The sequence below is a fragment of the Giraffa tippelskirchi genome, chromosome 12 (genome assembly GCF_054371585.1).
Source record: "Giraffa tippelskirchi isolate mGirTip1 chromosome 12, T2T-mGirTip1v1.2.pri, whole genome shotgun sequence".
NCBI lineage: Eukaryota > Metazoa > Chordata > Mammalia > Artiodactyla > Giraffidae > Giraffa > Giraffa tippelskirchi.
The window spans coordinates 106,567,867-106,595,033 of record NC_137286.1 but is presented as its reverse complement, the minus strand read 5'-3'; the positions used below and the strand labels follow the sequence as shown (position 1 = coordinate 106,595,033).

At 41.1% G+C, this 27,167-nt stretch overlaps 1 protein-coding gene across 3 annotated transcripts in view; it reads left to right on the top strand.

Moving 5' to 3' along the window:
* IFT88 (intraflagellar transport 88) overlaps positions 1–27,167 on the top strand; it is a 61,447-nt gene that overhangs the window by 17,140 nt on the left and 17,140 nt on the right. Inside the window, exons 4-18 of one of the 3 annotated variants that reach the window (XM_081549028.1) lie at positions 669–725; positions 1,833–1,886; positions 2,504–2,567; positions 3,235–3,304; positions 6,662–6,752; positions 8,075–8,179; positions 9,397–9,499; positions 9,889–10,003; positions 11,852–12,083; positions 13,034–13,104; positions 19,900–19,986; positions 20,370–20,469; positions 23,062–23,148; positions 25,749–25,935; positions 26,778–26,886. In XM_081549028.1, coding sequence (XP_081405154.1) covers positions 669–725; positions 1,833–1,886; positions 2,504–2,567; positions 3,235–3,304; positions 6,662–6,752; positions 8,075–8,179; positions 9,397–9,499; positions 9,889–10,003; positions 11,852–12,083; positions 13,034–13,104; positions 19,900–19,986; positions 20,370–20,469; positions 23,062–23,148; positions 25,749–25,935; positions 26,778–26,886 — 1,532 coding nt within the window. The remainder of the gene's footprint in view (positions 1–668; positions 726–1,832; positions 1,887–2,503; positions 2,568–3,234; positions 3,305–6,661; positions 6,753–8,074; positions 8,180–9,396; positions 9,500–9,888; positions 10,004–11,851; positions 12,084–13,033; positions 13,105–19,899; positions 19,987–20,369; positions 20,470–23,061; positions 23,149–25,748; positions 25,936–26,777; positions 26,887–27,167) is intronic. The other 2 variants (XM_081549029.1, XM_081549030.1) reach the window with 2 other exon arrangements.

Genomic DNA, 27,167 nt, shown 5'->3' with positions numbered 1-27,167 from the left:
GAATCACCTCAACCCAGTTGAATGTGAAATGTTTCTAAACTGGGCTCAGGTCTTACATGGGCTGATTGACCTTCCAGTCTGAGTGAAGCCTTGTGAGGTCACAGTCTGAAGTTTGGAGGAGTCCCAGGGCTGCCCCCTCAGCAGACCCACTCTAGGGTTTGTCTGTTCAGCCCAGTGCGTCTGTGAAAAGCTCCGTGATCAACTACAGCTACAATTTTGTGATCAACATGCTTTGTATTTTTATTTCAGAGATGAGAACATTTATGTTCAGAGAGGTAAAGTAAACACAGCAATTAGAGAGAGAGCTGAGACTCAAACCCAGGGTCCCTGACTCCAGATCCAGTGTCTGTTGTTAGACTCAGTGTCTGGTGGTGATAATCATGCAGAATTAATGGTAGCTGTGTCCATTGGAGACTCCTGTATCCCACTGACCCTCAGGTCACTCTAAAGTCCCTTTTCTCCTTTCACATGAGTTCCAGAATAGACCTCCTTCTCAGTACTTAAAATACTCCAGCTCCTTAATATTTAGAATAATTTAAAAGAAATTATTCTAAATGTTATATAAATATTTCCCTATTGATAAGTCTGTATTTTCCATTTCTTTTCCAGTTTTCTATTATATAACTTAGTATGAATTCTATTAACTATTTTTTTTTTTCCTCCCCAAGATAACTGCTAAAATACCAAGCACAGCAGTTTCTAGACCCGTAGCTACTGGATATGGGGTATGTTTTCTTAAGCTGAAGATATGAAGATACCTTTTCTCATATATAAGTTCACTTTAGGCAGTTTTAAATAAGTCTGGCTACCTTTCAGCTCATGATACAGGTGTATTTTCCATTTTGAATAGCGATGAATATTATAAATTGTTGATAAATAGCTTTGAATATTCTAGTCATTTTGGTTGTAAATAAAACAAAATGTTTTATTATCTTTTCCTGTCTGTAAACATTGTGTTTGTTGATTGACTTTTCATTTTCTGTATCATATAACAAAGTGTCATGTGTATTACATTTGTATATTTTGTGTGAAGTTAGTGTTATATAAATGTAATGTTTATAATTTCTAAAAATTTACTAGGTAATACAGGAAAAAATAAAATTGAAGAAAAATTTCAGAGGCATATATAATTAGATCTTGCTTTTATTTGAGATCTTTGGAGGAAAGATGCTATATAAAAATCCATAAAATCTTTCAGATTTTTCCCAAATTACAAACAATTTGGATATTTTCACTTGTGCTAAACAGTAGAGAAATGGGAGAAAAATGAAGGAATGAGGTGAAATAGCATTTCCTAGTCTTTCTAATAATATTTCTTAGGGGTCGTAAAGATGGCTTCGGAACCTAGAGGTCCTGGGCACTGGCCTTACAGTTGTCCCCTTCCTGCGGACAGAGAAAGTGGCCTTCACGTTGTATAACAGTGTATCGTGTGAAACATCCATTTATTAATCAGTCAGAGCAGATATCACTCATGAATTTGGTTTTGGTGATGTTTCAGAACAGGAGTCAGCAAGCTTTTCTGTGAAGAGCCAGATGGTTTAGGCTCTGGGAGACCCAGCTGTGCATCTGTGGAAAGGCAGCCACAGACAGCATGCAGACAAAGGGAGTGTGGCTCTGTCCCATACAAGGGCCAAGGGATGTAGTTTGCTGATGCCTGTTTTAGAGTTTTATTGTTTGATCCTATATCCTCGGGAGATAAATGAAAAAAACTTAGGTTTACTTGCCAGTAGAATGAAGGAAAAAAAGTTATAAAGAAACTTTTATAGCTTGGTTTATAAAATTAAGTGTAGAAGTTTTTTGGAATCATTTTAACTTAGTTTTTTGTTCACTAGTCCAAGACCTCCCTGGTGTCGTCAGTGGGAAGACCGATGACAGGGGCTATTCAGGTATCCCCATGTGTGGGTTTGCATCTTGGGCCTTTCTTGTGACTTAGAATATTATTACCAAAGTTTGTTTTTTAAAGATGTTACTTACATAGTGACCCTGATTCTTTAAACTGTGAGCTGAAATTTGAACTGCTTGAAATCTTTGGCGGCAGTCTCTGGATTTATCACTATTTACTCAGGTCTCCAGTGAAATCCTACAGGGGAATGGACATAGGCCTTCTAGTTTGTCCGTAGGTTGGACTCTGGGACCCGGTTCTCCTGTGCTGTCATTTCCAGCGGTTTCTATGGTTTCTCTCATAGGCCTACAGGAGACCAGCCCAAAGTAGGGAGTAGCCAGCTACTAAGCTATATAAGGTACTACTGAAAACCCATAAGAGTGTTTTTCTTTTCAAACTGGGAGTAAGTCCAGTTCAATTAAAGAATTGAAATTTTATAGGACAAAGGAAAAGTTTAGACAGGTTGACACTTGAGGAGGCGGAAGTGAGGAACAGTAGGGAGGGATTATAAACCTCTCTCCAAGACTGGGGCTTTATTAAGATGTGTGTCATGTGCAGAACTGTAAATAAGAGGTAGATCATATGTAAGAACACTTTTTAAATGATTCTTGTTTTCCTAAGGATGGAGTTACTAGACCCATGACAGCAGTGAGAGCCGCTGGCTTTACCAAGGGAGCTTTGAGAGGTTTGTTACATTATTTCAGCTATTAATTTTTTTCAAATCTTTTAATTTTTAAAATGTTTTTGTATGTGTAAATATATTACCATTTTAAATAAAACTTAACATGTCATTGATTATTTTAGGGTTAGAGTCAGGAAAGGAAAAGGGTGGTGGAAGTGTTCTGCATCCCAGTTGAGGTGTAGTCACACTGCATGTCATGTCAGATCATGCCACGCTGCACACTGAAAATTTGTCTGTGAGTTAGAGCTAAAGAATCAAAGGTGAAAATAGTATCTAAATGGATGATAAGTTAAGTAATAATTTTAAAATAAAACTACTGTGACAAAATTAATGTTTATGATACCAATAATGAAAATTAAAAAGCCAATACCAGGTTATTAATCCCATGATTGACAGTTTAGAATTCATAACAGGGATAGATTACTGTGGGGAGAAATAAGTACTAAGAGTATTTATTTTTGTTTTTACATGGTAATGCAGTTTTATTTACATGGTTTTATGTATGTTAAAAATCTTACCAGTTTCTCAATACAAAGAATACTCATGTAAGCATAAAAAGGGTCCATTCCATTTAATAAATAGGTGAATTAGATAGCGTGTGCAGGGTTTCACAGTTCCTCCAATTGTGTGGATGCACACTGAACGTGACCTCTTGACTGCTGTGTCCCAGGCTCTGCGTTGGACCCCCTTGGGCAGCCGTGGGGCCCGGCACCGCCCCTGGAGGCCAGGAGTGAAGACAGGTATGCAAGTCCTGTGCTGCTTTGCTGTGGTGGTTGCATGTCTTCAGTTTTTACTTCTCAAATACATAATCCTTACGTATTTTGAAAGTTTGTGTCAGCAGAATAGTAATCAAAGCATTGTCCTAGCATCTAGGAAGAGACTCACATCTAAGAAAGGCAGCCCCATGTATCTGTGCAGTTTTACTGGAGCACATTGAAGGCGTGTCTCATTTTTACGGTGCCAGTATTGATTTTCCTGAAGGCCAAATGTGGTTGTGTGTGTAATAGATATTCTTATTTTAAAAGCGTACTTCAAAGAAAAAAAATTAAGAAAATGTATGTTTGTTATATTGATATTGAGAAATTTAATTTTTTATAGTATTAGTTTCATGCTAGTAGAGAGTCCCTTTCATGCACTGGAGAAGGAAATGGCAACCCACTCCAGTGTTCTTGCCTGGAGAATCCCAGGGATAGCGGAGCCTGGTGGGCTGCCGTCTATGGGGTTGCACAGAGTCGGACACGACTGAAGCGACTTAGCAGCAGCAGCAGCAGTAGAGAGTAGCTAAGAGCTACGGCGTAAATTCAGCTGTGTGGCATGTACTGATACCTGAGCACAGTGACTCTATAGATTTTACAAATAACAGTGGCCAGTACTCACAGTGTGCTCACCTCGTGCCCGGTGCTGTGCACATGTGTCTGTAGAAGACCAAGCCCTGTGCCCTCAGTTCAGGGAGAGGGAAGCGTGGAGAGCGAGCTGGGTCCCACGAGGACACGTGGGACTGAGACTGGAACCCAGGCTGTTTGCTTCCAAGGCTCATGTCTTTAAACTGTAATCCTTAAGCCCAGTATTTGGGGTGTTATATCAATTATATAATTTCCCTTTTTGACTAATAAGGAACTTCTATAGAAATTCAGTTTACTTTGTGTGCTAGTTAGTGACAGCAAGTTTGCTAATAAATGTTATTTTATTTAAATATGTCGTTTAGGAGCTTTTCAGCTGCTGACAGCACAAAGCACCAGGAAAAACACAAGAATGTTGATTATCTCCCATAACATGAAGTCTGGAGGATGTTTAACTGCTCTGTAACCTCATGCTGGTCCAGCTTCTCTCTGATTCTCTTGGCTTTTCTCAAGGACTGCCTGTCCTCATGATTCCAAGAGGATCATGGGAGTCTGGAACCTTCGTGTAGTCATTAATACCTAGACTCAGAAGATGCCCAGTTTCAGGTCCCCTTTGAGAAGCAAAGGCCTTTCTGGGAGACATCTGCCCTGGGCAGACGTGTCTTTGTTTCTCATTGGCCAGAATCTCAGCACAGGTGTCTGATGGAACCAGATGTTTGGCTGGAGAGGGAGACTCTTCTGTAACCTGGCTTCTGAGCACAGGGTGGCAGGCGGGTGCAGGTACCTGTGGGGGGTGTCCAGCAGGGTCTGCATACAGGGTTCATTCTTCTGGCATCTGGTGGGGATGGGGCAGTTACTTCCACTGTCTTCATGGAGTTCTCTTACAGATTTTTAGCTTTAAATTTTTATATTGCCATTTTAGGCTTGAAAGTAACACTCTGTAAGTACTGTTTAAAGACATTTACTAGAGTGTTTCAGACACCTTGAAAATAGAATTCTGTACTTGAATTCTGAACTTTCTAACCTTCACAAAGCCACCATCAATTGTGTTCATTTACTCAGAATTTTGCAGATCTCTATAAAAAATTTGTTGCCCTAATCCCTGGTTTTACTGAAGGATATGATTTTATGGACCTAATTTGTTCCTGTGTTCTTTTTTAAAAGTCCGTTTGTAGAGAATTAGGAGAATTAATGTTTATTCTGACGTATTTGTAGTAGAAGTTTGTTTAGGCAGTGATGTACATACAGAGTGTTGTGGTATTTGTTGGAAGAAAGTGGTAATGAAACAACACTGATGCTGGTTTGAAATGTGATTGGTTTGGGGATACTTCATGTGCTACTTATGGAGTCAAGATTTTTTAAACTTCCTTACCTTGTTAGAAGTCTCTGTGGGGAGTTCCCTGTTGTGGTTCAGTGATTAGGACTCCGGGCTTTTACTAACGTGGTCTGGGTTCAGTCCTTGGTTATCCCACAAGCCGTGCTCCTTGGCCAAAAAACAAAAACCCAAAACTCTGGTATCTATTTGGTAGTAAATCATAATAATTTTTCTCTCTTTTATGGGGGCTTCAGTTATTCCACCATCGATAAAGTTTTCATTTGCCATAGAATCCACTTCCCTTCAGGAATGGTATTAACAATATGATAGCACGGGCCCTAGAGTTACCTTATTTGTGTTTAAACTTTGGCTCTGTAACTTAACCATATCTCAGGCATAATACTTAGCTTGCTTTCTTTCTTTTTTTGGGCGTCTCCACACTGCTTGTAGGATCTCAGTTCCCCAACCAGAGATTGAACCTGACCCTCCTGCAGTGGAAGCATGCAGAGTCCTAACCACTGGACTGCCAGTACTTAACTTTGTAAACCTCAGTTTCCCTGTCAGTGAAATGAAATAACCATAGTACTTGTATCAAATATTTTTATGAAGATTAAGTGACATAATTAGGGAAAAGCATTTAGCTCAAAATTAAATTACACTTATGCTGAAAAAACGTTAGCTATATTTACTATTATTATGAATATATACTGTAGTTATTAAAAACAGTGGTACATTTATTGTTTATTGCCATTTATGTATTTGTCTTACCTGTGACCTACTTTTTTTTTTTTTTTTTTAATAAATATTTATTTTTGTTGGGGGCTAATTACTTTACAATATTGTAATAGTTTTTGCCATACATTGACATGGATCAGCCATGGGTTTACATGTGTTCCCCTTCCTGGACCCCCCACCCACCTCCCTCCCCATCCCATCCCTCTGAGTCATCCCATTGCCCCGGCCCTGAGCCCTTGTCTCATGCATCGAACATGGAATGGTGTTCTGTTTCACATACGATAATATACATGTTTCAATGCTATTCTCCCAGAACGTCCCACCCTCACGTTCTCCCTCAGAGTCCATAAAATTGTTCCATGCATCTGTGTCTCTTATTCTAACTCGCATATAGGGTTATCATTACCATCTTTCAAATTCCATATATATGCATTAGTATACTGTATTGTTGTTTTTCTTTCTGGCTTACTTCACTCTGTATAATGGGCTCCAGTTTCATCCATCTCAGTAGAACCGATTCAAATGTATTTTTTTTTAATGGCTGAGTAATATTCTATTGTGTATATGTACCACAGCTTCCTTATCCATTCGTCTGCTACTTTTAAAGTTAATGAGCACATGATGGACTATGTTAAAAGTAAGTTAAATTTCGTATATATTATTAGTGCCTGAATGATTCAGAATATACTTGGTTTTTTCTTTAACAGTCCAGAAGAAAAGATCAGACAATTAGAGAAGAAAGTAAATGAGTTGGTAGAAGAAAGCTGTATTGCTAACAGTTGTGGAGACTTAAAATTGGTAAGTCCATAAACTGATTAATATTCAAGATCACAAAGTGTGTGAGTATGTGTCTGCTTTTGTGTATGCACCCATACATGCACACATCTAGATAAATATTTTCATTTTGCTATGGACTGGCCTTGGAGTTTTCACTGAAATAATTATTTTGAGAGCCTACGGTTTTAACTCTGCTTCATAAACTCTGATGTCAAAACAGTTGGCTGATTTTGTAATTTTTCTCATTGGTCATTTAAGGAGGGGAGAAAATTCTGATGTATCAGTTGACTAAATTTTGCAGCCTGGTGGATTACTGGATTGATGCACAGCCTGCTGAAGGCAGAGCTGCTGTGATCCACAAAAACAGTACTAAGGGCTTTTTTTCTTATTTAAGCCTCACTGCCCTAAAATATTTTGTCCTAAGTAAAACTGCAAACTCATGGTTTGCTTTTTGGGAATCCAATTCTGTGGCTTTTTTTTTTTTAATTAATTTTTTTTCTCTTAAGTGTTTTGTTCACGTTACTTTGATCATCACACCACATAAATACAGTTTCTGTGACTTAATTATCAGATTAAGGCATTAATGGGACTGGTCAGTCTCTCCGTGGAAATCAGTTAAAGGTTCTTAATGTTCTGAGTAAGATCTTAGTGAAACTGAGGATCTGTTGTCCTACTGGGTGGCAGTTATCTGTGGCTTATCTGTACTTCGAGCATCCCAGAAACCAAATAAACTCACCTAAATTCCTGTCTCATGGGATTGAATTAAAACACCAAAGATTCAGGAGCTGAAAGGAGAGAAGTAGAGGGGCATGTAGTGAAAGTTTTAGTCACTCAGTCATGTCAGATTGTTTATGACCCCGTGGACTGTAGCCTGCCAGGCTCCTCTATCCATGGAATTCTCCAGGCAAGAATACTGAAGTAGGTTGCCATTTCCTCCTCGAGGGGATCTTCCCGACCCAAGGATTGAACTCAGGTCTCCTGCATTGTAGGCAGATTCTTTATTGGCTGGGCCACCAGGGAAGCCCTAACGGTGGTAGGTCAGACACGTAGGTAGGCATGGTCAGACCTAAAGGTGGTAGGAGGAGAGGTGATGAGAAACTCAGTGTGGGCAGGTATGCTCCAGGTATTAGCCACCACCCTGTGCTTCCCCTTCTTTCCCAGAGAAGACACATGGACTTTGCATGAGAGGTGAGAGCTCACTGTTAGACAAACAGGAGGGGAGTTTATGGTAGGAGCGCTCAGAGCACCCAGGAAGTAGGGGTAATGCAGCTGCAGGCGCCTCTGATGCACCAAGAGCTATGTGAGTTTGCCAAGAAGTTGACACTGTGTACACTTGGTTTCAGGCCTTGGAAAAGGCAAAAGATGCAGGCAGAAAGGAGAGAGTCCTGGTGAGGCAACGAGAACAAGTTACAAGGCCAGAGAACATCAACTTGGATTTAACTTATTCAGTAAGTACAAAGTGCCTGTTAAATACGGTTATTTTTGTGAGAATTTATAGATTCCAGAAGTCTGTTTTCTTTGTTGTTTTCTCTTGTTCCTTAAGCCTTACTGGACTTAAGGTGCCCAGAATTAGGTTAATAATGCTCTTCAGTTAATGGGACCACTCTCATCTTTGGTCTGTACAGTGATCTTCTTTAATTTAGTCATTTTTAATAATGTAGTAAATACTAGTAAACCTTCCAGCTAAGGACTCTTGAAGATTACTAATATTTGGGCTCTATTCAGTGTGGTTACTTTGACAAGATTCCTTTTGTTTTGTTTTGAGGTATAATTGTGATTCAATGCTCTGTTAATTTCAGGTATTCAACTTGATATTTGTATATATTGTGAAATAATCACCACAATAAGTCGAGTGAACATCCATCAACAACGTAGTTAGATAATGAAATTTGAAAGTGTGATTTTAGAGAGCTTCAAACTAGATTAATAAGACAGTGTTCTGTGAGGATAGTAGGGAAAAAAACGAAACAGCTAGTTTCTAGCAAAATTTATTCAATTCTGAAAAGACTCCTTTCATATATATACTGATGTTTAAAAGGGTGTATTTTCAGTAGGAGAAGTCTTCATATGCTAAACAAGTGGAAAAAAGGACATTGAAACTTGGAGGAAGAAGAATTTAGATGTTTACTATTTATAGCTAATATTTTTAGATTCCATGGAATCTTTAGATTTGGGAATAATTTACGATGATCATCTTTTTCCTCTAGGAACATACTTTACTATAGCTCAATTATTTAAATTATAAATTTGCATATAGAGCAGCAATACTCTACAAATTAAGGTTTAAGGTATTTCCACATAATGTTTATGTTTTCAAGGAGGATTTGGTCCACTATCTTCTTTACTCTTTTTATTACCAGCAATACTAACAATACACATATATTCTTTGTGGGTCTTCCTGAGATTAAAGGATAGCAAATCCATTGACTAGAAAGAATACATGGAAAATTAGGTGGAATTTAGAGGATACCTCCACCTGTCCTAATGCTCTGGTTCATGTTGGAATGCAAGATACTCTCTGTGGACTTCATTTCTTAATGGTTTGAGAGTCTTGATAGAGGCAACTAACATTGTTACAGTATTTTATAGTATTTTAATCTCTAGAAAGATGGGTCAAAGGGACCTAAGATGATCATTATGTTTCTTTGCAATATTTTTTCCTTAGGTTCTTTTCAACTTGGCCAGTCAGTATTCAGCTAATGAGATGTATGCTGAAGCACTAAACACATATCAAGTTATAGTGAAAAATAAGATGTTTAGCAATGCAGGTAGGTGTGTGTAGTTAGTTTTCCTGATAAGTATAGTTCTTTTGTAGTGTTAATTTACAGTTTCCTCAGTTATTCTTATGAAATGATCTGTGCTCTAAGCAAGTTAAATTTGTGATAGTGTCCTGCTTAAAGGATATGAAAATTCACACAAATACAAATGAAAAAATATAGTTGGTATAAGACATATTGCCTAATAGTAAATGAAGACTTATGTTCTGTATCACAAGTAGAATTAGCCACAGCAACCCCATGGAAAATGCTTTCCCTTGTAGAATTTATCCACAAGAGATTGTTGTTTGTATTTAGCATTTATACTGTATACTTTTTGGTCTCATAGGAAAAGTGAAAGAAATAGAATATTATATATTCATTAATTTTTTTTAAATTAGGACGGTTGAAAGTGAATATGGGAAATATTTATTTAAAGCAAAGAAATTATTCCAAAGCCATTAAATTCTACCGAATGGCCTTAGACCAGATTCCAAGTGTCCATAAAGAAATGAGGTAAGTTTGTAAAATTTGTCATTCTTCAGAAACAAAGTCACTCTTCTGACGTGTTGCCAGTGAACTGAGTGCTTTGTGGTGTGTGTACATGAGAAGTGTTAGATTTTTCTTATAGCTGTAGTGTTTTGGTCTGACCCTTGCATGCATTTGTATGATGGAAGCTAAAGGTTAAAGGCATAATATATGATCAGTTGGAATAAAACTAAGCCAATGGGCCTGTATAGGAAATAACCCTCCAGGCCATTAGCACTGTAATACAACTTACTGCCCACACCAAATCAGACAGCAGTTGTTTAGAACATAGCAGACTCCAGAGTGCGAGACTGGATACTTAATTCCTTACATTCTTACTGGAGCTTGAGAAGGAAATAGTGAAGGAAGGGTTACTATTGACTCTTAGAAGAGGTAGGCAGGGGAGGTGCTGGGGTATTTCCTACTATAATATTTTAAGAGCAGAAACAGTAAGTTATCTTAGTCTGGTAATAACTAGGGGAACATAGGTTTCTAGGATATTTACTGTTCATAATTTCTCGTGAGCACAGTGCAATTCCCTTGAGAAAGTTAATTTATTTGTAAATGCCACTTTTCACGAACACTTGTTTTTGAATTATGCAAGATATCTCACTATCATCAGCAGTTATCTAACGTACAGAACATAGTGCCCTTGAGGTACTTTTAACCCAGAGAGACCAAGAATTTAAACATTTTAGAAAAAGATAGTAGTATATAGTATATGGTAAGTACTTAACAATCCACAGTCAAGAGGTAGTATGGTAATTAAATTGCAGGAATAATTACTGAGAACAGGAATTCTCAGGAAAGGTCAGGAAAGGCTTAGTGAAGGAGGTACACTTGAGTTGATTACTGAAGTGAAGACAGAGATGGCATTCCAGACAAAAGGACACTGAGAAAAGGCTGGGAAACACCATGGTCTGATGGTCAGAGAATTATGAATAAAGGGATTTAGTTGAAATGGGATTATATTAAGGAGTGGTTGGAAATAAGGTAGAATAGCTGTCATCAAATATAGACAATGATCAGTGCTGAGGAAGATGCAGAGAAATGAGAGTCCTTATGCACTGGGAATATAAAATAGCACAGACACTTTGGAAAATAATAAGGTTGTTTTTTAAAAAAATTAAATGCAAATTTACTATATGACCAATTCCACTGTTAGGTATATAACTAAGAGTAATGAAAATATATATCGTCACAAAGGATTGTACATGAGTGTTTGTAGCAGCATTAGTAATAATATCCAAAAAGTAGAAGCGGTCCAAGTATCTATCACGTAGTCAATGGATGGAAGGTGATATAGCTGCACTGTAGAATACTATTCAGCAATGAAACAGGAATGACGTCCTCTTAAGGACAAATGCCGTCCTCTTATGGATGAATGATGTCCATATCACATGCTGTGATATGGAGGAACCTCAAAAATTATGCTAATTGAATGAAGGCACAGGGTATCACATGTTGTATAACTCCATTCATATGCAATGTGTAGAAAGGCAAGTCCAGTCCAGAGAGACAGAAAGGAGATTAGCGTTTGCTTGAGGCTGGAGGCTAGACTGAGGAGTGATTGCAGGTGGGCACAGGTGTTCTTTCTAGGGAGATGGAAATGACTTAGAGTGTGATTGTGGTTTCACAACTGTGTTAGTACAGCAATAGTTATTGAATCACATACTTAAAGCAAGTGAATTTTATAATGTGTAAAGTAAACCTCAGTAAATCTTTAACAAAACAAGAAGTAACATGGCAAAGAAAATGAGGAAATTATTTGTGGAATAACTTGATTGCCAGCTGGGAAGTTCAAACTTTCAAAGGGAGTCCATGTTTTTTTTCCAGGATTAAAATTATGCAGAACATTGGAATCACATTTATTAAAACTGGGCAGTATTCGGACGCCATCTCTTCTTTTGAGCACATCATGAGTATGGCTCCAAATCTGAAGGCAGGGTTCAACCTGATTCTTAGTTACTTTGCCATTGGAGATCGAGAAAAAATGAAGAAGTCATTCCAAAAACTGATTGCTGTTCCACTAGAAATTGATGAAGATGATAAATACATTTCACCAAGCGTGAGTATGAAGAAGACTCTTACGTAGCCAGCTCCTAATTAGTTGTGCTTCCCTGTATCCAGAAGTGATGAAGTTGGGGTGGATGACTCTTCAGGTTTCTGCCAGTCCTGTATTAATTTGTATTATCATTTTCATTTGTTGTTTAGATTAGGTTGACAACGGAACTATTGAAATAGGGCTGGAGGTTATGGTTTAAACAGACGGCACAATTTTACTCCAAAAGGGAGAATCTTATGAAAAATTATCATTCCTTAATGTTATCTTATGTGAAGTCAAATCATGTGAAATTGTCCATGTTGCTAGATCGTGATGGTATAGTAATGTCGATTTCATAAAAGGAACCAGGTAGATTTTCTTGATGGATTACAAGGGAATGGCAGTGTGGTGGTCGGCCCCACTGCTCAGCATTTATTCTCCTTGTCTTTTGTATTTAAAATAGCACTAATTACAACAGCCTGCTGTATAGGATTGTGAGGATGGAATGAGGGAATGCATGTGAAATGCTTAATCCTGGAACATAGTAAGTGCTGGGTAGATGTTAATTATCATATATAACTTTTATATTGAGAAAAAATAATGTATGTTGTGAAAGAAATCATCTGTGTCTTCAATAGGAAGTAGAGGTCAGTGTAGGGTCATACTAAGTTACTGATGTCATTAAAGCAATTACATGTGATTTAGGATTTCACCCGTGTGTAGTGACAACCATGGCTTCCATATTCTTGGTCCTATGCTTTCCAGCCTGACCTTGTGTCAGCTGCTAGAATCTGCATTAGTTCAGTGCAGAGTGTGACAGGTCATCAGAAGGAAGAGAGAAAGTTCTGCTTTACACGAGGAAAACAGTTAAGAAAGACTCACTCACTCTCCACTGTGTACAGTGGCCTAGTGGTGAGGCTGATTAGCCACCCAGTTCTCAGTGTTTACTTCTGATTCCCTCACTTTTCCCCTAGGATGACCCACATACTAATTTAGTGATTGAAGCTATAAAAAATGATCATCTGAGACAAATGGAACGTGAAAGGTAATATTTTGGGCACTTAATGATTAAATGTGGTCTTAACTTCTCTAAGAGACTTGAATGTGCATTCTGATTATTCCTTTCAAAACTTGTTGTGTTCAATATATTTCTAGAATAGTGCTGTTTCACCATTTCTGTCTTTACTGAATTCTGTTTTCTCCTTCAAAATACTCTCAGTTCTCATGTTAATCCCAGTTATTTTTACTCAGTTTCTGTTTCTCTGTAGTTTGCTTTCCCTCTGCATCTGGTGCAATATTAGGACTTTGTTCATATTACCTTTGTTTAAACATATCTCTGTGTATTTTTATCCTGCCCAATTAAATTGCAGCTCCCAAAAACAAAATTCTTTCTCTTTATATCTTTTCTTCCTTTCTCCGGTGTGGTACCTAGTCTCTGTCAAATATGGCTTGAACATTCTAATGTTGAGTATGCATCAGACATCTTGGGAGTTATATCACATGAGAGAGGGCTCAGTTTTTTTAAATTGTGGTAAAATACACATAACGTAAAATTTATCTCAACCATGTAGATAATTCTTCATTTCAAAGATAGTGTTAAGTATTAGAACATTCACGTTGATTTGTGACTGGTGTTCAGAAGTCTTCACCTTCTACACTGCAGCTCAGTACCCACCGCACAACTCCCCCCCCAACTCCTGCCTACCCCCCAGTCCCTGGCAGCCACCACTCTGCTGTCTGTTAAATGAAATCCACTGCTCTGGGGACCTCATCTAAGTGGAATCACAGTATTTGTTCCTTTGTGACTGGCTTTTCATCTGTGTTTAGCATGTGACAGGATTTCATTCATTTTTAAGGCTGAATAATATTCCATTATATGTATACATGAATGCTAAGTCGCTTTAGTAGTGTCCGACTCTATGTGACCCTCTTGACTGTAGCCCTCCAAGTTCCTCTGTCCATGGGGATTCTCCAGGCAAGAATACTGGAGTGGATTGCCATGCCCTCATCCAAGGGATCTTCCTGACCCAGGGATCGAACCCATGTCCCTTAGGTCTCCTGCATTGGCAGGCGGGTTCTTTACCACTAGCACCACCTGGGAAGCCCTGTGTATGGAGAGCCCTCAATCTTTAGGAGTTAGTTTAACAGTAAAAATTAAGCTTATCCATCTGGGAAGGTGGAGTAGATGTACTTTTCCATGTTCGTCCCACTTAAGTACAAATAAAAACCCTGGAAATTGTATATAAAACAAAGTGAGAATTAATGTGGAGACAAGAGGGCAGATGAGCAAGGGCCCTGGCAACTTGAGGAGCAGCCTGGCAGTGATCCCCTCATGCTTCTCAAACTGGGAGCTGAAGAAATAAGGAGTCAGAAAGCCAAGGGCTGCATTTTTTAAAAAGCCTGCCTTCTTTAGCTAGAGGACAAAATGAGGATCAGAGCAGACTGTGGGGAATGTGGGCATCTCCCTTTATCTGCAAGTGATGAGGTGGTATCTCTTCTCTGCCTGCTGGAGTGGTGTCAAGAAAGACAGCTAAAACATAAGATTTCAATAAAATTCAGTCTTTTTATTTTCTACCTATCAGGTTTTTTTCCAAATAAAACACAAAAGCATTTGCCTCTTTAAAATACATCACTTCCCAAATCCTTAAAATCAAGGTGAAAGTAGTATTGAAGATCCTGAATGAACATTATTTTATTTTTAACTTTTTATTGAAACATTGTTGATTTGCTCTCTCTATATTAATATATATACACTCCCCATTCCCCTTTGTTTTATATGCCTGTGAGTCTGTTTTGTAAATAAGTTCATTTGTATCATTTTTTTAGATTCCACATATAAACAGCATATTTGACTTAGTATGATCATCTCTAGGTCCATCCGTGTTGCTGGACATGACATTATTTCATCCTTTCTTATGGCTGAGTAATATTCCATCATCATATATATTCCAAAAATGTCAAAATTTCTTTTTTTTTTGGCTGTGCTTCAGCTTGCAGGAGGTCTCAGTTCCCTGACCCAGGGATTGAACCCAGACCATGGCAGTGAAAACCCAGAACCCTAACCACTAGGTTGCCAGGGAACCCCTCAAAATGTCCAAGTTTTGATCAGCAATCACTCACCATACCAAGAACCAGGAAGATGTCAGTGAAAAAAGACAATCCATAGATGCCAACACTGAAATGACAGAGATGTTAGAATTATTTGACAAATTTTAAAGCAACCATGATAAAAATGCTTCAATGAGCAGTTATGAACATGCTTAAAATTAGAGCATGCATCCACACAATCACTTAACAAATGTTCACAGCACCCATCCAAGAAGGGAAGCAACCCAAATGTCCACAACATGAATGGATAAAAAATATCTGGTCCATCCATACAGTGGAATATTATTTAGCCATAAAATGAATGAAATACTGACGTATGCTACAGTACACATGAATCTGACTCCATTTGTATGAAAGGTGAAGGTTAGGCAGCTCTGTAGAGACATGTAGCAGCTCAGTTCTAGTATTTACCACAGCTTCTTCAGTGGCGGTTTTCACTCTTTCACTTCCCCAGACAGAGCAGGTCCCCAGAGCTTCAGCTGCGGAGTCCTGTGTCTGTCCCCTGCGTCTCTCCCTCCCCCTTCCACTCCTTGCTTTCCTTCTTTCACCAAAGGCATCACAGACCAAGAACTGCTGATCCCACAGGTTGTCATGGCCTTCTAATCCCGCTTCCCAGTCTTGGTTTTCAACCTGATTTATAAACAGATTGCTAGCATGCTGCCTGTAGACAGTGTTTATGCTTGTTGTTATTGTTGTTGTTCAGTTGCTAGGTTGTGTCTGACTCTTTGCAACCCCATAAACTGCATCACCAGGCTTCCCTGTCCTTCTGCATCTCCTGGAGCTTGCTCAAACTCGCAGCCATTAAGTCAGTGATGCCATGCAACCACCTCATTCTCTGTCGCCCCCTTTTCCTCCTGCTCACAATCTTTCCCAGCATCAGGATCTTTTCCAGTCAGTCAGCTGTTCGCATCAGCTGGCCAAAATATTGGAGCTTTAGCATCAGTCCTTCCATGAATATTCAGGGTTGATTTCGTTTAGGATTGACTAGTTTGATCTTCTTGCAGTCCAAGGGACTCTCAAGAGTCTTCCCCAACACCACAGTTCAAAAGCATCAATTCTTGGTGCTCAGCCTTCTTTATGGTCCTACTCTTGCATCTGTACACAATTACTGTAAAAACCATAGCTTTGACTAGATGGGCCTTTGTCGGCAAAGTGATATCTCTGCTTTTAATACACTGTCTATGGGACGACAGAGGATGAGATGGTTGGATGGCATCACTGACTCGATGGACATGGGTTTGGGTAGATTCCGGGAGTTGGTGATGGACAGAGAGGCCTGGCATGCTGCAATTCATGGGGTCACAAAGAGTCGGACACAACTGAGCGACTGAACTGAACTGATGCTTGTTATAGCTTTTTTTCCTAGGAGCAGTTCAGTTCAGCTCAGTTGTGTCCAACTCTTTGCGACCCCATGGACTGTAGCACGCCAGGCCTCCTTGTCCATCACCAACTCCTGGAGCTTACTCAAACTCAGGTCCGTCGAGTCGGTGATGCCATCCAACCATCTCATCCTCTGTTGGCCCCTTCTCCTCCTGCCTTCGATCTTTCCCAGCATCAGGGTCTTTTCCAATGAGTGAGTTCTTCCCATCAGTTGGCCAAAAGTATTGGAGTTTCAGCATCTGTCCTTCCAATGAATATTCAGGACTGATTTCCTTTAGGATGGACTGGTTGGATCTCCTTGCAGTCCAAGGGACTCTTAAGAGTCTTCTCTAACACCACAGTTCAAAAGCATCAGTTCTTCGGTGCTCAGCTTACTGTATAGTCCAACTCTCACATCCATACATGACTCCTGGAAAAACCATAGCTTTGACTAGGTGGACATTTGTTGACAAAGTAATGTCTCTGCTTTTTAATATGCTATCTACGTTGGTCATAGCTTTTCTTCCAAGAAACAAGTGTATTTTAATTTCATGGCTGCAGTCACCATCTGCAGTGATTTTGGAGCCCAAAAAAATAAAGTCTGTCACTGTTTCTATTGTTTCTCCATCTATTTGCCATGAAGTGATGGGACCAGATGCTATGATCTTAGTTTTCTGAATGTTTTAGGCCAGCTTTTTCACTCTCCTCTCTCACTTTCATCAAGAGGCTCTTGAGTTCTTCTTCATTTTCTGCCATAAGGGTGGTGTCATCTGCATATCTGAGGTTGTTGATATTTCTCCTGGAAATCTTGATTCCAGCTTGTGCTTAATCTAGCTCAGCATTTCTCATGGTGTACTCTGCATATAAGTTAAGTAAGCATGGTGACAATATACAGCCTTGATGTACTCCTTTCCCGATTTGGAACCAGTCTGCTGTTCCATGTCCAGTTCTGTTGCTTCTTGACCTGCATACAGGATTCTCTGGAGGCAGGTAAGGTGGTCTAGTATTCCCATCTCTAAGAATTTTCCATGGTTTGTTGTGATCCATACAGTCAACGGCTTTAGCATAGTCATTGAAGCAGAAGTAAATGTTTTTTTTGGAATTCTCTTTTCTGTGATCCACCAGATGTTGGTGATTTGATCTCTGATTTGTCTGCCTTTTCTAAACCCAGCTTGTACATCTGGAAGTTCTTGGTTCATGTACTGCTAAAGTCTAGCTTGAAGAAAGTAGGCTTAAAGCTCAACGTTCAGAAAACTAAGATCATGGCATCTGGTCCCATTACTTCATGGGAAATAGATGGGGAAACAGTGGAAACAGTGTCAGACTTTATTTTTCGGGGCTCCAGAATCACTGCTGATGGTGACTGCAGCCATGAAATTAAAAGACGCTTACTCCTTGGAAGGAAGGTTATGGCCAACCTCGATAGCATATTTAAAAGCAAAGACATTACTTTGCCAACAAAAGTCCGTCTAGTCAAGGCTATGGTTTTTCTAGTGGTCATGTATGGATGTGAGAGTTGGACGGTGAAGAAAGCTGAGCGCCACAGAATTGATGCTTTTGAACTGTGGTGTTGGAGAAGACTCTTGAGAGTCCCTTGGACTGCAAGGAGATCCAATCAATCCATCCTAAAAGAGATCAATCCTGGGTGTTCATTGGAAGGTCTGATGTTGAAGCTGAAGCTCCAATACTTTGGCCACCTCATGCGAAGAGTTGACTCATTGGAAAAGACCCTAATGCTGGGTAGGATTGGGGGCGGGAGGAGAAGGGGACGACAGAGGATGAGATGGTTGGATGGCATCACCGACTCGATGGACATGGGTTTGGGTAGACTCCGGGAGTTGGTGATGGACAGAGAGTCCTGGCGTGCTGCAATTCATGGGGTCACAAAGAGTCGGACACGACTGAGCGACTGAACTGAACTGAACTGAATACCTTTTTGTGTAGTTCTTCTGTGTATTCTCGTCACCTCTTCTTAATCTCTTCTGCTTCTGTTAGGTCCTTGCCATTTCTGTCCTTTATTGTGCCCATTTTTCATGAAATATTCCCCTAGTATCTCCAGTTTTCTTGAAGAGATCTTTGGTCTTTCCCATTCTATTGTTTTCATCTATTTCTTTGATTCTTCACTTAAGAAGGCTTTCTTATTTCTCCTTGCTAGTCTTTGGAGTGTTGCATTCACATGGGTATATCTTTTGCTTTCTTCTTTGCCTTTCATTTCTCTTCTTTTGTCAGCTATTTGTAAGGCCCCCACAGACAACCACTTTGCCTTTTTGCATTTCTTTTTCTTGGGGATAGCTTTGGTCACCCCGTCCTGTACAATGTTACGAACCTGCATCCATAGTTCTTCAGGCAGTCTTCCTATTAAATTGAATCCCTTGAATCTGTTTGTCATCTCCACTGTAAAATCATAAATGATTTGATTGAGGTCGTAAACTAGAGGTTTTCCCTACTTTCTTCAATTTAAGCCTGAATTTTGTAGTAAGGAACTGATGATCTGAGCCACAGTCAGCTCCTGGTCTTTTTTTTTTTTGCTGACTGTATATAGCTTCTCCATCTTCAGCTACAAAGAATTTGACCATCTGGTGATGTCCATGTGTAGACTTGTTTCTTGTGTTGTTGGAAGAGGGCGTTTGCTATGACCAGTGTGTTCTCTTGGCAAAACTCTGTTAACCTTTGCCCTGCTTCATTTTGTACTCCAAGGCCAACCTTGCCTGTTGCTCTAGGTGTCTCTTGACTTCCTACATTTGTGTTCCAGTCCTCTGTGATGAAAAGGACATCTTCTTTTGGTGTTCATTCTAGAAGGTCTTGTAGGTCTTCATAGAACCATTCAACTTTGGCTTCTTCAGCATTACTAGTTGGGGCATAGACTTGGATTACTGTGATGTTGAATGGTTTGTCTTGGAAACGAGCCAAGATGATTCTGTCGTGTTTGAGATTGCTCCCAAGTACTGCATTTTGGACTCTTATGTTGACTATGAGGGCTACTCCATTTCTTCTAAAGGATTCTTGCCCACAGTAGTAGATACAATGGTCACTGATTAAATTCACCCATTCCCATCCATTTTAGTTCACTGATTCCTAAGATGTTGGTGTTCACTCTTGGCATCTCCTGCTTGGCCACATCCAATTTACCTTGATTCATAGGTGTAACATTCGAGCTTCCTATGCAGTATTGTTCTTTACAGCATCAGACTTTACTTTCACTACCAGACACATCCACAGCTGAGCAATGTTTCAGCTTTTGCCCATCTGCTTCATTCTTTCTGGAGCTGTTTCTCTGCTCTTCCCCAGTAGCATACGTTTATATTTTAAGAAGTAAATTGAAACTTTTTATACCGTATTTCTAAATAAAACTGGTTTTTTTTTTTTGATGTAGAAAAGCCATGGCAGAAAAGTATATCATGACAGCTGCAAAACTCATTGCTCCTGTAATTGAAACATCCTTTGCTGTAGGTTATGACTGGTAAGAGAAAAATTCACTGTGACTGGATGGACATGGTGTTTTCTTTTATTGATTTAAAATATTATTAGAAAAATGAATAAATAATTGCAAATAGTGATTTCTGCTTATGAAGCAAATCATATTATATGGTAAATTAGCATAGGACACTCTAAAAGTTACAACATTTTAAAAAATTACGTATTTATTTATTTGGCTGCACCAGGTCTTAGTTGGGTACAAGGGGTCTTTAGCTTCGGCATGCAAACTCTTACTTGTAGCATGTGGGGTCTAGTTCCCTGACCAGGTGTCTAACCCATGCCCCCTGCATTGGGAGTGCATAGTCTTAACCACTGTACCACCTGGGAAGTCCCCTAAAATAACCTTTTTTATGCTTTATTTTATAGGTGTGTTGAAGTTGTAAAAGCCTCTCAGTATGTAGAGCTGGCAAATGATCTGGAAATAAACAAAGCAATTACATACCTGAGACAAAAGGACTTTAATCAAGTAAGTTTAAAAAAAGTGTTTAGATGCGCAGGGACTGCCCCTGCCTCCCCCCCCAACCCCGGCCCCACTTGCTCTGACAGCCTAGTGTTTGGGTAGGTCTGAATATAGTCAGCCATGGGGTGGGGACCCTGGGTGGAGCGGGTGAGATGGAGCTCTGCTGGCCCACCCCGGTTGTCACTGTCCCCGCTGGGTCTGCTCGGCTCGTCTGCTTGCTCTCATTTCATGAATAAAACCAGCAAAAAAAAAAAGTGTTTAGATGGAATTTCATGTTAACTGATCAAAGCGATATTATTATGAAACTCTTTTCTAGAATACTATTACCTGTGATTATTCTGAAGTAGAGTAATATTTTTATTTCTAAACATAATTTCCTTTAACAATGCTGTGTTTTTAGTTTTGACCTGTTACTCCTGTTTCTTTCTTTTTTTGGCCATGCTAGGCAACTTGCAGAGATTTTAGTTCCTGACCAGGAATGGAACCATGCCTCCAACAGTGGAAGCACAGAGTCCTAATCAGTGGACCGCTAGGGAGGTCCCTGTGGTCATCTTTATAGCAGAGAAAGAACTCCACTGGAGCCGCACATGGACAGGGTGAAGGCCAGTGGTGGTAGATGGGTACACTCAGGAAGGCTGAGGCCTGAAGCTTCAGACAGCATCAGCCAGGAAAAGAAACCAAAACAGAGATTTACCTGTTTTCCTAATGAGGGCAGGAGGAGAAGGGGGAAATAGAGGATGAGATGGTTGGATGACATCTCCAACTGAATGCACAAGAGTTTGAGCAAACTGCAGGAGATAGTGAAGGACAGGGAAGCCCAGTGTCCTGCAGTTCATGGGGTCACAAAGAGTTGGACATGACTTAGCAACTGAATAGCCACAACAATTCTTGGGGGGGAAAGAAACCCCAAACTAACACTGTTTATTTTCATTATTTATTTTTCTGTTTACAACTAAATTTTATTAAGTGAACTTTTATCAATTTCATTTATGTTTATATTATTTTACTTTTAAAAACAAATGTTGGAGACATTCATAAAACATGTAAAGAACATTATGAAAACTGCCTACTTCAGAGCCAAAAATACCCGAGAATGTTCCTTTTATTAGAATTTAATTCTTCAGTCTTTTCAGAATATTGTAGTTTAGAATCTTAAAATATGAAATATTTTTTTATTTTGTCCATGTTTTTAAGTGGATATTGGAGGTTCTAAATACTTTTGTTATTTCTTCTAAGTCTGACATCCCATGTGTCCTGCTTGGTCGGGACATCTCAGACTTGCAGAGGGTTAAGAACGTGCTTTAAAGTCTTCTTGCCATGGAGTGTAGTCACATTTGGATCTGTAGCAGGTCACTTTGTAATGCTCCAGAATTGCTTCCTGTCCCACTTTTGAGGCTGCTCAGCTGTGTCTCCTTTCCTGGGGCTGCGATCATGTCTGTCCCTCTCTTCACCTCCATCCACAGGGCCCTCATGTTTTAAGAATGTTTCTCAGCCTTTTCTTCCACTGTGCTTATTTAGTCTCAGCGTTTGCTGAGTCTTGGCTTCAAATTCTGTTGCTTCAGTAGCTCTCCAGTGCCCTCAAAGGTATTTTTAGTGAGTAGTCTGACTTTTCTAATTGTTCTCTGAGAGAAGATGGTCTTCTTCAGGTAAACAATGACTACATCACAGGCTCACAGAACCACTGTCACTACTCCCTCAGCCAAATCTAATTGGCTGTGGACTCACCAGTTGTGTTTGTAACTTCACTATTTCTTGTTGTTGTTCAGTCCCTCAGTTGTGTCTGACTCTTTGTGACCCCATGGACTGCAGCACACCAGGCTTCCCTGTTCTTCACCATCTCCCGGAGGTTGCTGAAACTCAGGTCCACTGAGTCGGTGATGCCATCCAACCATCTCATCCTTTGTCGCCCCCTTCTCCTCCTGTCTTCAATCTTTCCCAGCATCGGGGTCTTTTCCAGTGAGTCACCTCTTCCCATCAGGTGGCCAAAGTATCGGAGCTTCAGCATCAGTCCTTCCAGTGAATATTCAGGGTTGATTTCCTTTAGGATTGACTGGTTTGATCTCTTTGCAGTCCAAGGGACTCTCAAGAGTCTTTCTAACACCAAAGTTTGAAAGCATCAGTTCTTTGGTGCTCAGCCTTCTTTATCGTCCAACTCTCACATCCATACATGACTACTGGAAAAACCATAGCTTTGACTATATGGACTTTTGTTGGCAAAGTAGTGTCTCTGCATTTTAATACGCTGTCTAGGTATGTCATAGCTTTTCTTCCAAGGAGCTTTTAATTTTATGGCTGCAGTCACTGTCTGCAGTGATTTTGGAGCCCAAGAAAATAAAATCTGTCACTGATTCCATTGTTTCCCCATCTGTTTGCCGTGAAGTGATGGGACCTTTGTGAAATTTTAACTGTTTCTAGTTTGTCCTTCTTCACAATTCCTTATAATCACTGACCTCCTGACCTGTCACCTGTTTTCCTTAACACACTAGCCACCACTGGCCTTTCCGGTTCCTCTGTCCAGGTATGCTAATCTTGTCCCCTACTTCAGTCTAAGTGCTGTCATGTTACCAGGGTAACAACTTGCAGATTTTTCATTTCTAGGCTGTGGAGACCTTAAAAATGTTTGAAAAAAAGGACAGTAGAGTGAAGAGTGCAGCTGCGACCAACCTCTCTTTCCTGTATTACTTGGTGAGTTCTGCTTTTCACAAGCATGTATTGGAGCCATGTATTTTTGTGCTGGTGCCAAGGTGAGGCTCTGGAGGAGCTGGGGGAGTGTGACACGAGGGCAAGGTCGGAGGGTGCTGGACTGGCTTTGTGAACAGGAGGGCGAAGGCTTTCCCGGAATGAGGACCTTGGAACTGATCCCAGCTGGGACGTCAAGATGAGAGATGGACTTGGCTGGTTGTCTCTTGGAGGTTTAAGCTTTGATAATAGATGTCGTGGACAGGAGGACCATCTCCCCCAGGTTCATATTTGCAGCCCTCACACCCCGTGTGATGGTATTTGGAGGTAGGGACTTAGGTTTAGCCAAGGCTGTGAGGGGATTTGTGCCTTTATTAGAAGGGGAGGAGACCAGAGCTCTGCCCTCTGAGGACACAGCAAATGAGCACCTGCAGGTCTGGACATGGTCCTTGTTGGACACCAGGCCTGCTGGCCCCTTAATCCTTGCCCTCTATCCTCCAGAACCATGAGAGTAACTGTTGTTGAAGGCCCGGCTCTGGTATGAAGATAGCAGCTGTGTGTCCAGGGAGCAAGTGGGGCACGGGTGCAGGGTGGGGACTGAGGAGGCCAGAGTGCCAGTCAGATGGAAACAGAGAAGAAGCTCACAGGCTGATGACTGATGGGCGGGAGGCAAGAAGGGAAGCAGGAGTCTTGAGAGCAGAGAGCCGGTACAGGAGAACAGAGATCCCAGGCTGGAGGTGGGGGTCCTGTGGGGCAGGGAGGGGAGAGGAAGGGCTTGGCTTTCATGCCATCACTTGACGCTTCAGCTGACCCTGAGGACCTTCCCTGCTGAGGTAGGTCTGGGCCTTTGTACCTGCAGCTGCTCCCAGGAAGGGCCCCTGCCTGCCCCAAGGTCATGAGCGGGCTGACAGCAAGGTCGGAACCTGGCGTTCCCAGCTGTTCCTGGATGGGTCTCCACTGCATCCAGTCCATTAGATTTAGAAAATTTTCAGTGGACTTTGTGAAGATGGTTTACTTCCTGACCATATTTTTATCAGGTTGGATGAGTGTGCAGGAGGAGACCAAGAAAAACTTACAAGGAGGAGGAGAACTGAGTGGTCAGCTGAGCAGAGCCACTGCAGCCTTTCACCATTGACTCGCTGCTCATGGTTCTGTGGGAGTGTTTGAGGCAGAGTGACCAGTCTGGGGTGTCATGTGGGTGACATAGTCCAAGGTGTGTGGCTTGTGTCCAGTGTGGGGTCTGTTGCTCTGTAAGCTGTCTCCAGACTTAGTGTTTGAAGTCACCAAGGCCCCCTCACATCCTGCCTTAAGGGCCTGGATTTACCTGGCGCTCCATCACCTGAGACTGGGAGCTGCTCCCTCCATCTCACAGCACTGCTTGCTCGTCTGCCAGGGTCCATGAGAGCAGAGGCTCCTATGTGCATGGAGTTTGGTGTCTTGTTGGGAAAGGTGTGGAGAGGAGGGCATGACGGCTACGGTTGTCCTCAAGGCCATTCTTGAGTCTTGCTCTCCCCTCCCCCCCCTCCCGCCATGTGCAGCTGCCCTCCCTCCTGGGACCCTGAGGTCATCCAGCCACAGCATCAGGCTCAAAGCTATTTCCAGCCTCCACTAGTGGCTCATCGCCTCTCTGCAGCAACCCCTCACTGCTTTTCCTGCAACCTAATCCCATAGACAGTGTTGCACGTTTCAGTGTTATGGCAGCAGCACCCGGCTGATAGGTACTGATTCATAAATCACAGTGCAGAGTCCCCACAGATGCTCATATGTGTGTGCTCAGAGCAGTGTCACTCACAATAACCGTAAGTGGCTGGAAACACCCCAGTGCCCGTCAGCTTGGCGGAGAGGTCCCTGGGATGCGGCTGTTCCCTCTGTGGTCCACTGCCCAGCCTGGCACAGATCCGGGTCATGGACATCAGCAGGAGGAGGAGCTGGACTTTGTGGCAGGGAGTAAGTGAGGACAGCCTGGGGCCCAGGGGCGTCTCCACACCAGCCCTGCAGCTGGACCAGGAAGGACCTTCACCAGGGCAGGGGAGGGTAGTGCTGCCTCACATCCTGGAGCCCCACAGCCACTGGACAAGAACCACAGGGGAGGGGAGGTGGGAAGCTGGGTCCCTCCCTCAGCCAAGACGACGAGGCACCAGCAATTATGTGAGAGGCCTGCACAGGGCAGGTGAAGGATGGCCGTGTCCTCATCAGGCAGTGACAGAGTGACACTGGGGATGCAGCAGAGGCCGTGGACTGTGGTGATGCGGGGATCCATGGGTCATGCAGCTAGGGTGGTGGTGGGGGCAGTGGTGCCTTGGTAGCTGTGTGGGTGTTGTAGGCGTGGGGAGCTCACACCTTCCATCCGTGGTGACAGGAGATGGAGCCACTGACTTCTGAGTGGTGGGGTGTTCAGACCATGACTGTGGAGAAGTCGTTCATAAGAAACTTCTTGATGATTAAAACCCTTCTGTAGGATGAGTCTGGCAAGACCAGGATATGTAAAATGTGTGTTTCTCCTGTCTATAATTTCAGAAAGTTCATTTATCATGTCTGTAATCTCAGAAGAGTCAGAGAAGGTGTGAAGAGCTTCAGGTAATTTGTGCGTTTGGTACTTTATTTAGGAAAATGAATTTGCACAAGCCAGTAGCTATGCAGATTTAGCCGTGAACTCTGACAGATATAATCCGTCGGCTCTTACTAATAAAGGGAATACAGTCTTTGCAAATGGAGACTATGAGAAGGCAGCCGAGTTCTATAAAGAGGCTCTAAGAAATGACTCTTCTTGCACTGAAGCGCTTTATAACATTGGTGAGTAAAATGGGAAAGTTGCCCTTTTTTTTTCCACCCTCCCAGGCTGGGGGGGTGAGAGGAGCTGGCAGGGAGGAATGAGCAGTTTTAGTGGCATAGGCAGACAGTGAAGCTGCATGTGAAGGAAGGGGTAGGTAGAAGAGGCACGAGTGTGGAGCCCTTGGGGCAGGAGGTCGCTCATCAGGCACCTGTCTGTTTTAGCTTCTTCGTGCATTTAGATGTGTTTCCTAGTCCATTGCTTGAAGGAGCTTTATTAGTTCTTCTGTGAAAAGGCATTTTTCTATGTTTTATGTAGTCAAATTTGGCTTCTGAAAACTTGTGGCTTATTTATTGCTTTACGAAGCCCTTCCCCACCTCAAGATTACAAAATCATTTTCTGTTTTCTTTTCATACTTTTATAGGTTTGTTTTTTCTGTTTTTCAAATAAATCATGAATTTATTTGAAAAAGGAAAAAATTCAAGAGAGGACTCTGGATTTTTCGTCATGCATGGTCACTTGTCCTGGCACCTTTACGACTTGTCCCTTAGTTGTCCTCGACTTCAAATGCCCACTGAATTCTGTAACCCAGCTCATTTCTGAGCTGTTATCTCCTTTCTATCTGTTTGTCATTCCTGCCCTACCCCGCATTTTAAATTATGAAAGCTTTGGGCATGTTTTGGTGTCTGCCAAACATCAGTGGAATTTCCTGTCTTCTCTCCCTTTATAACAAATTGTGTTCGTTTTTATTTTGTCTTCTGGATGAATATTTACCTATGTTTAAATATTCATTCTGTTACTTTGAGAAAATTACTACCAGTGCTAGTGTTTATAATTTATGTTTTTTCTTTTCCTTCTTTTCAAGGCCTTACCTATAAGAAGCTAAACCGGCTTGATGAAGCTTTGGACTGTTTCCTGAAACTTCATGCAATCCTAAGAAACAGCGCCCAAGTCCTTTACCAGATAGCAAATGTGTATCTTCCTTAAGGATGGTTTCATTAATTCACTCAGCTGGTGACTGAGTACCACTTACTAGATAAGCTTAACCAGTGGAGTAATTGATGGGGATATATTTTAAAATCTAGCTATCAGTTTAATATGTGATGAAAATATTATTTGAGTGATCCTGTTTTAAAAGGTCATGTGCGTTATGGGAGGAATTATTTAGAAGTGGCAGCTATTATTAATCTTTAGAAATAATAATTGAAGTAATTGGGTGTCATGTCAAGTCCACACAAGCTGTTCATTAAGCATA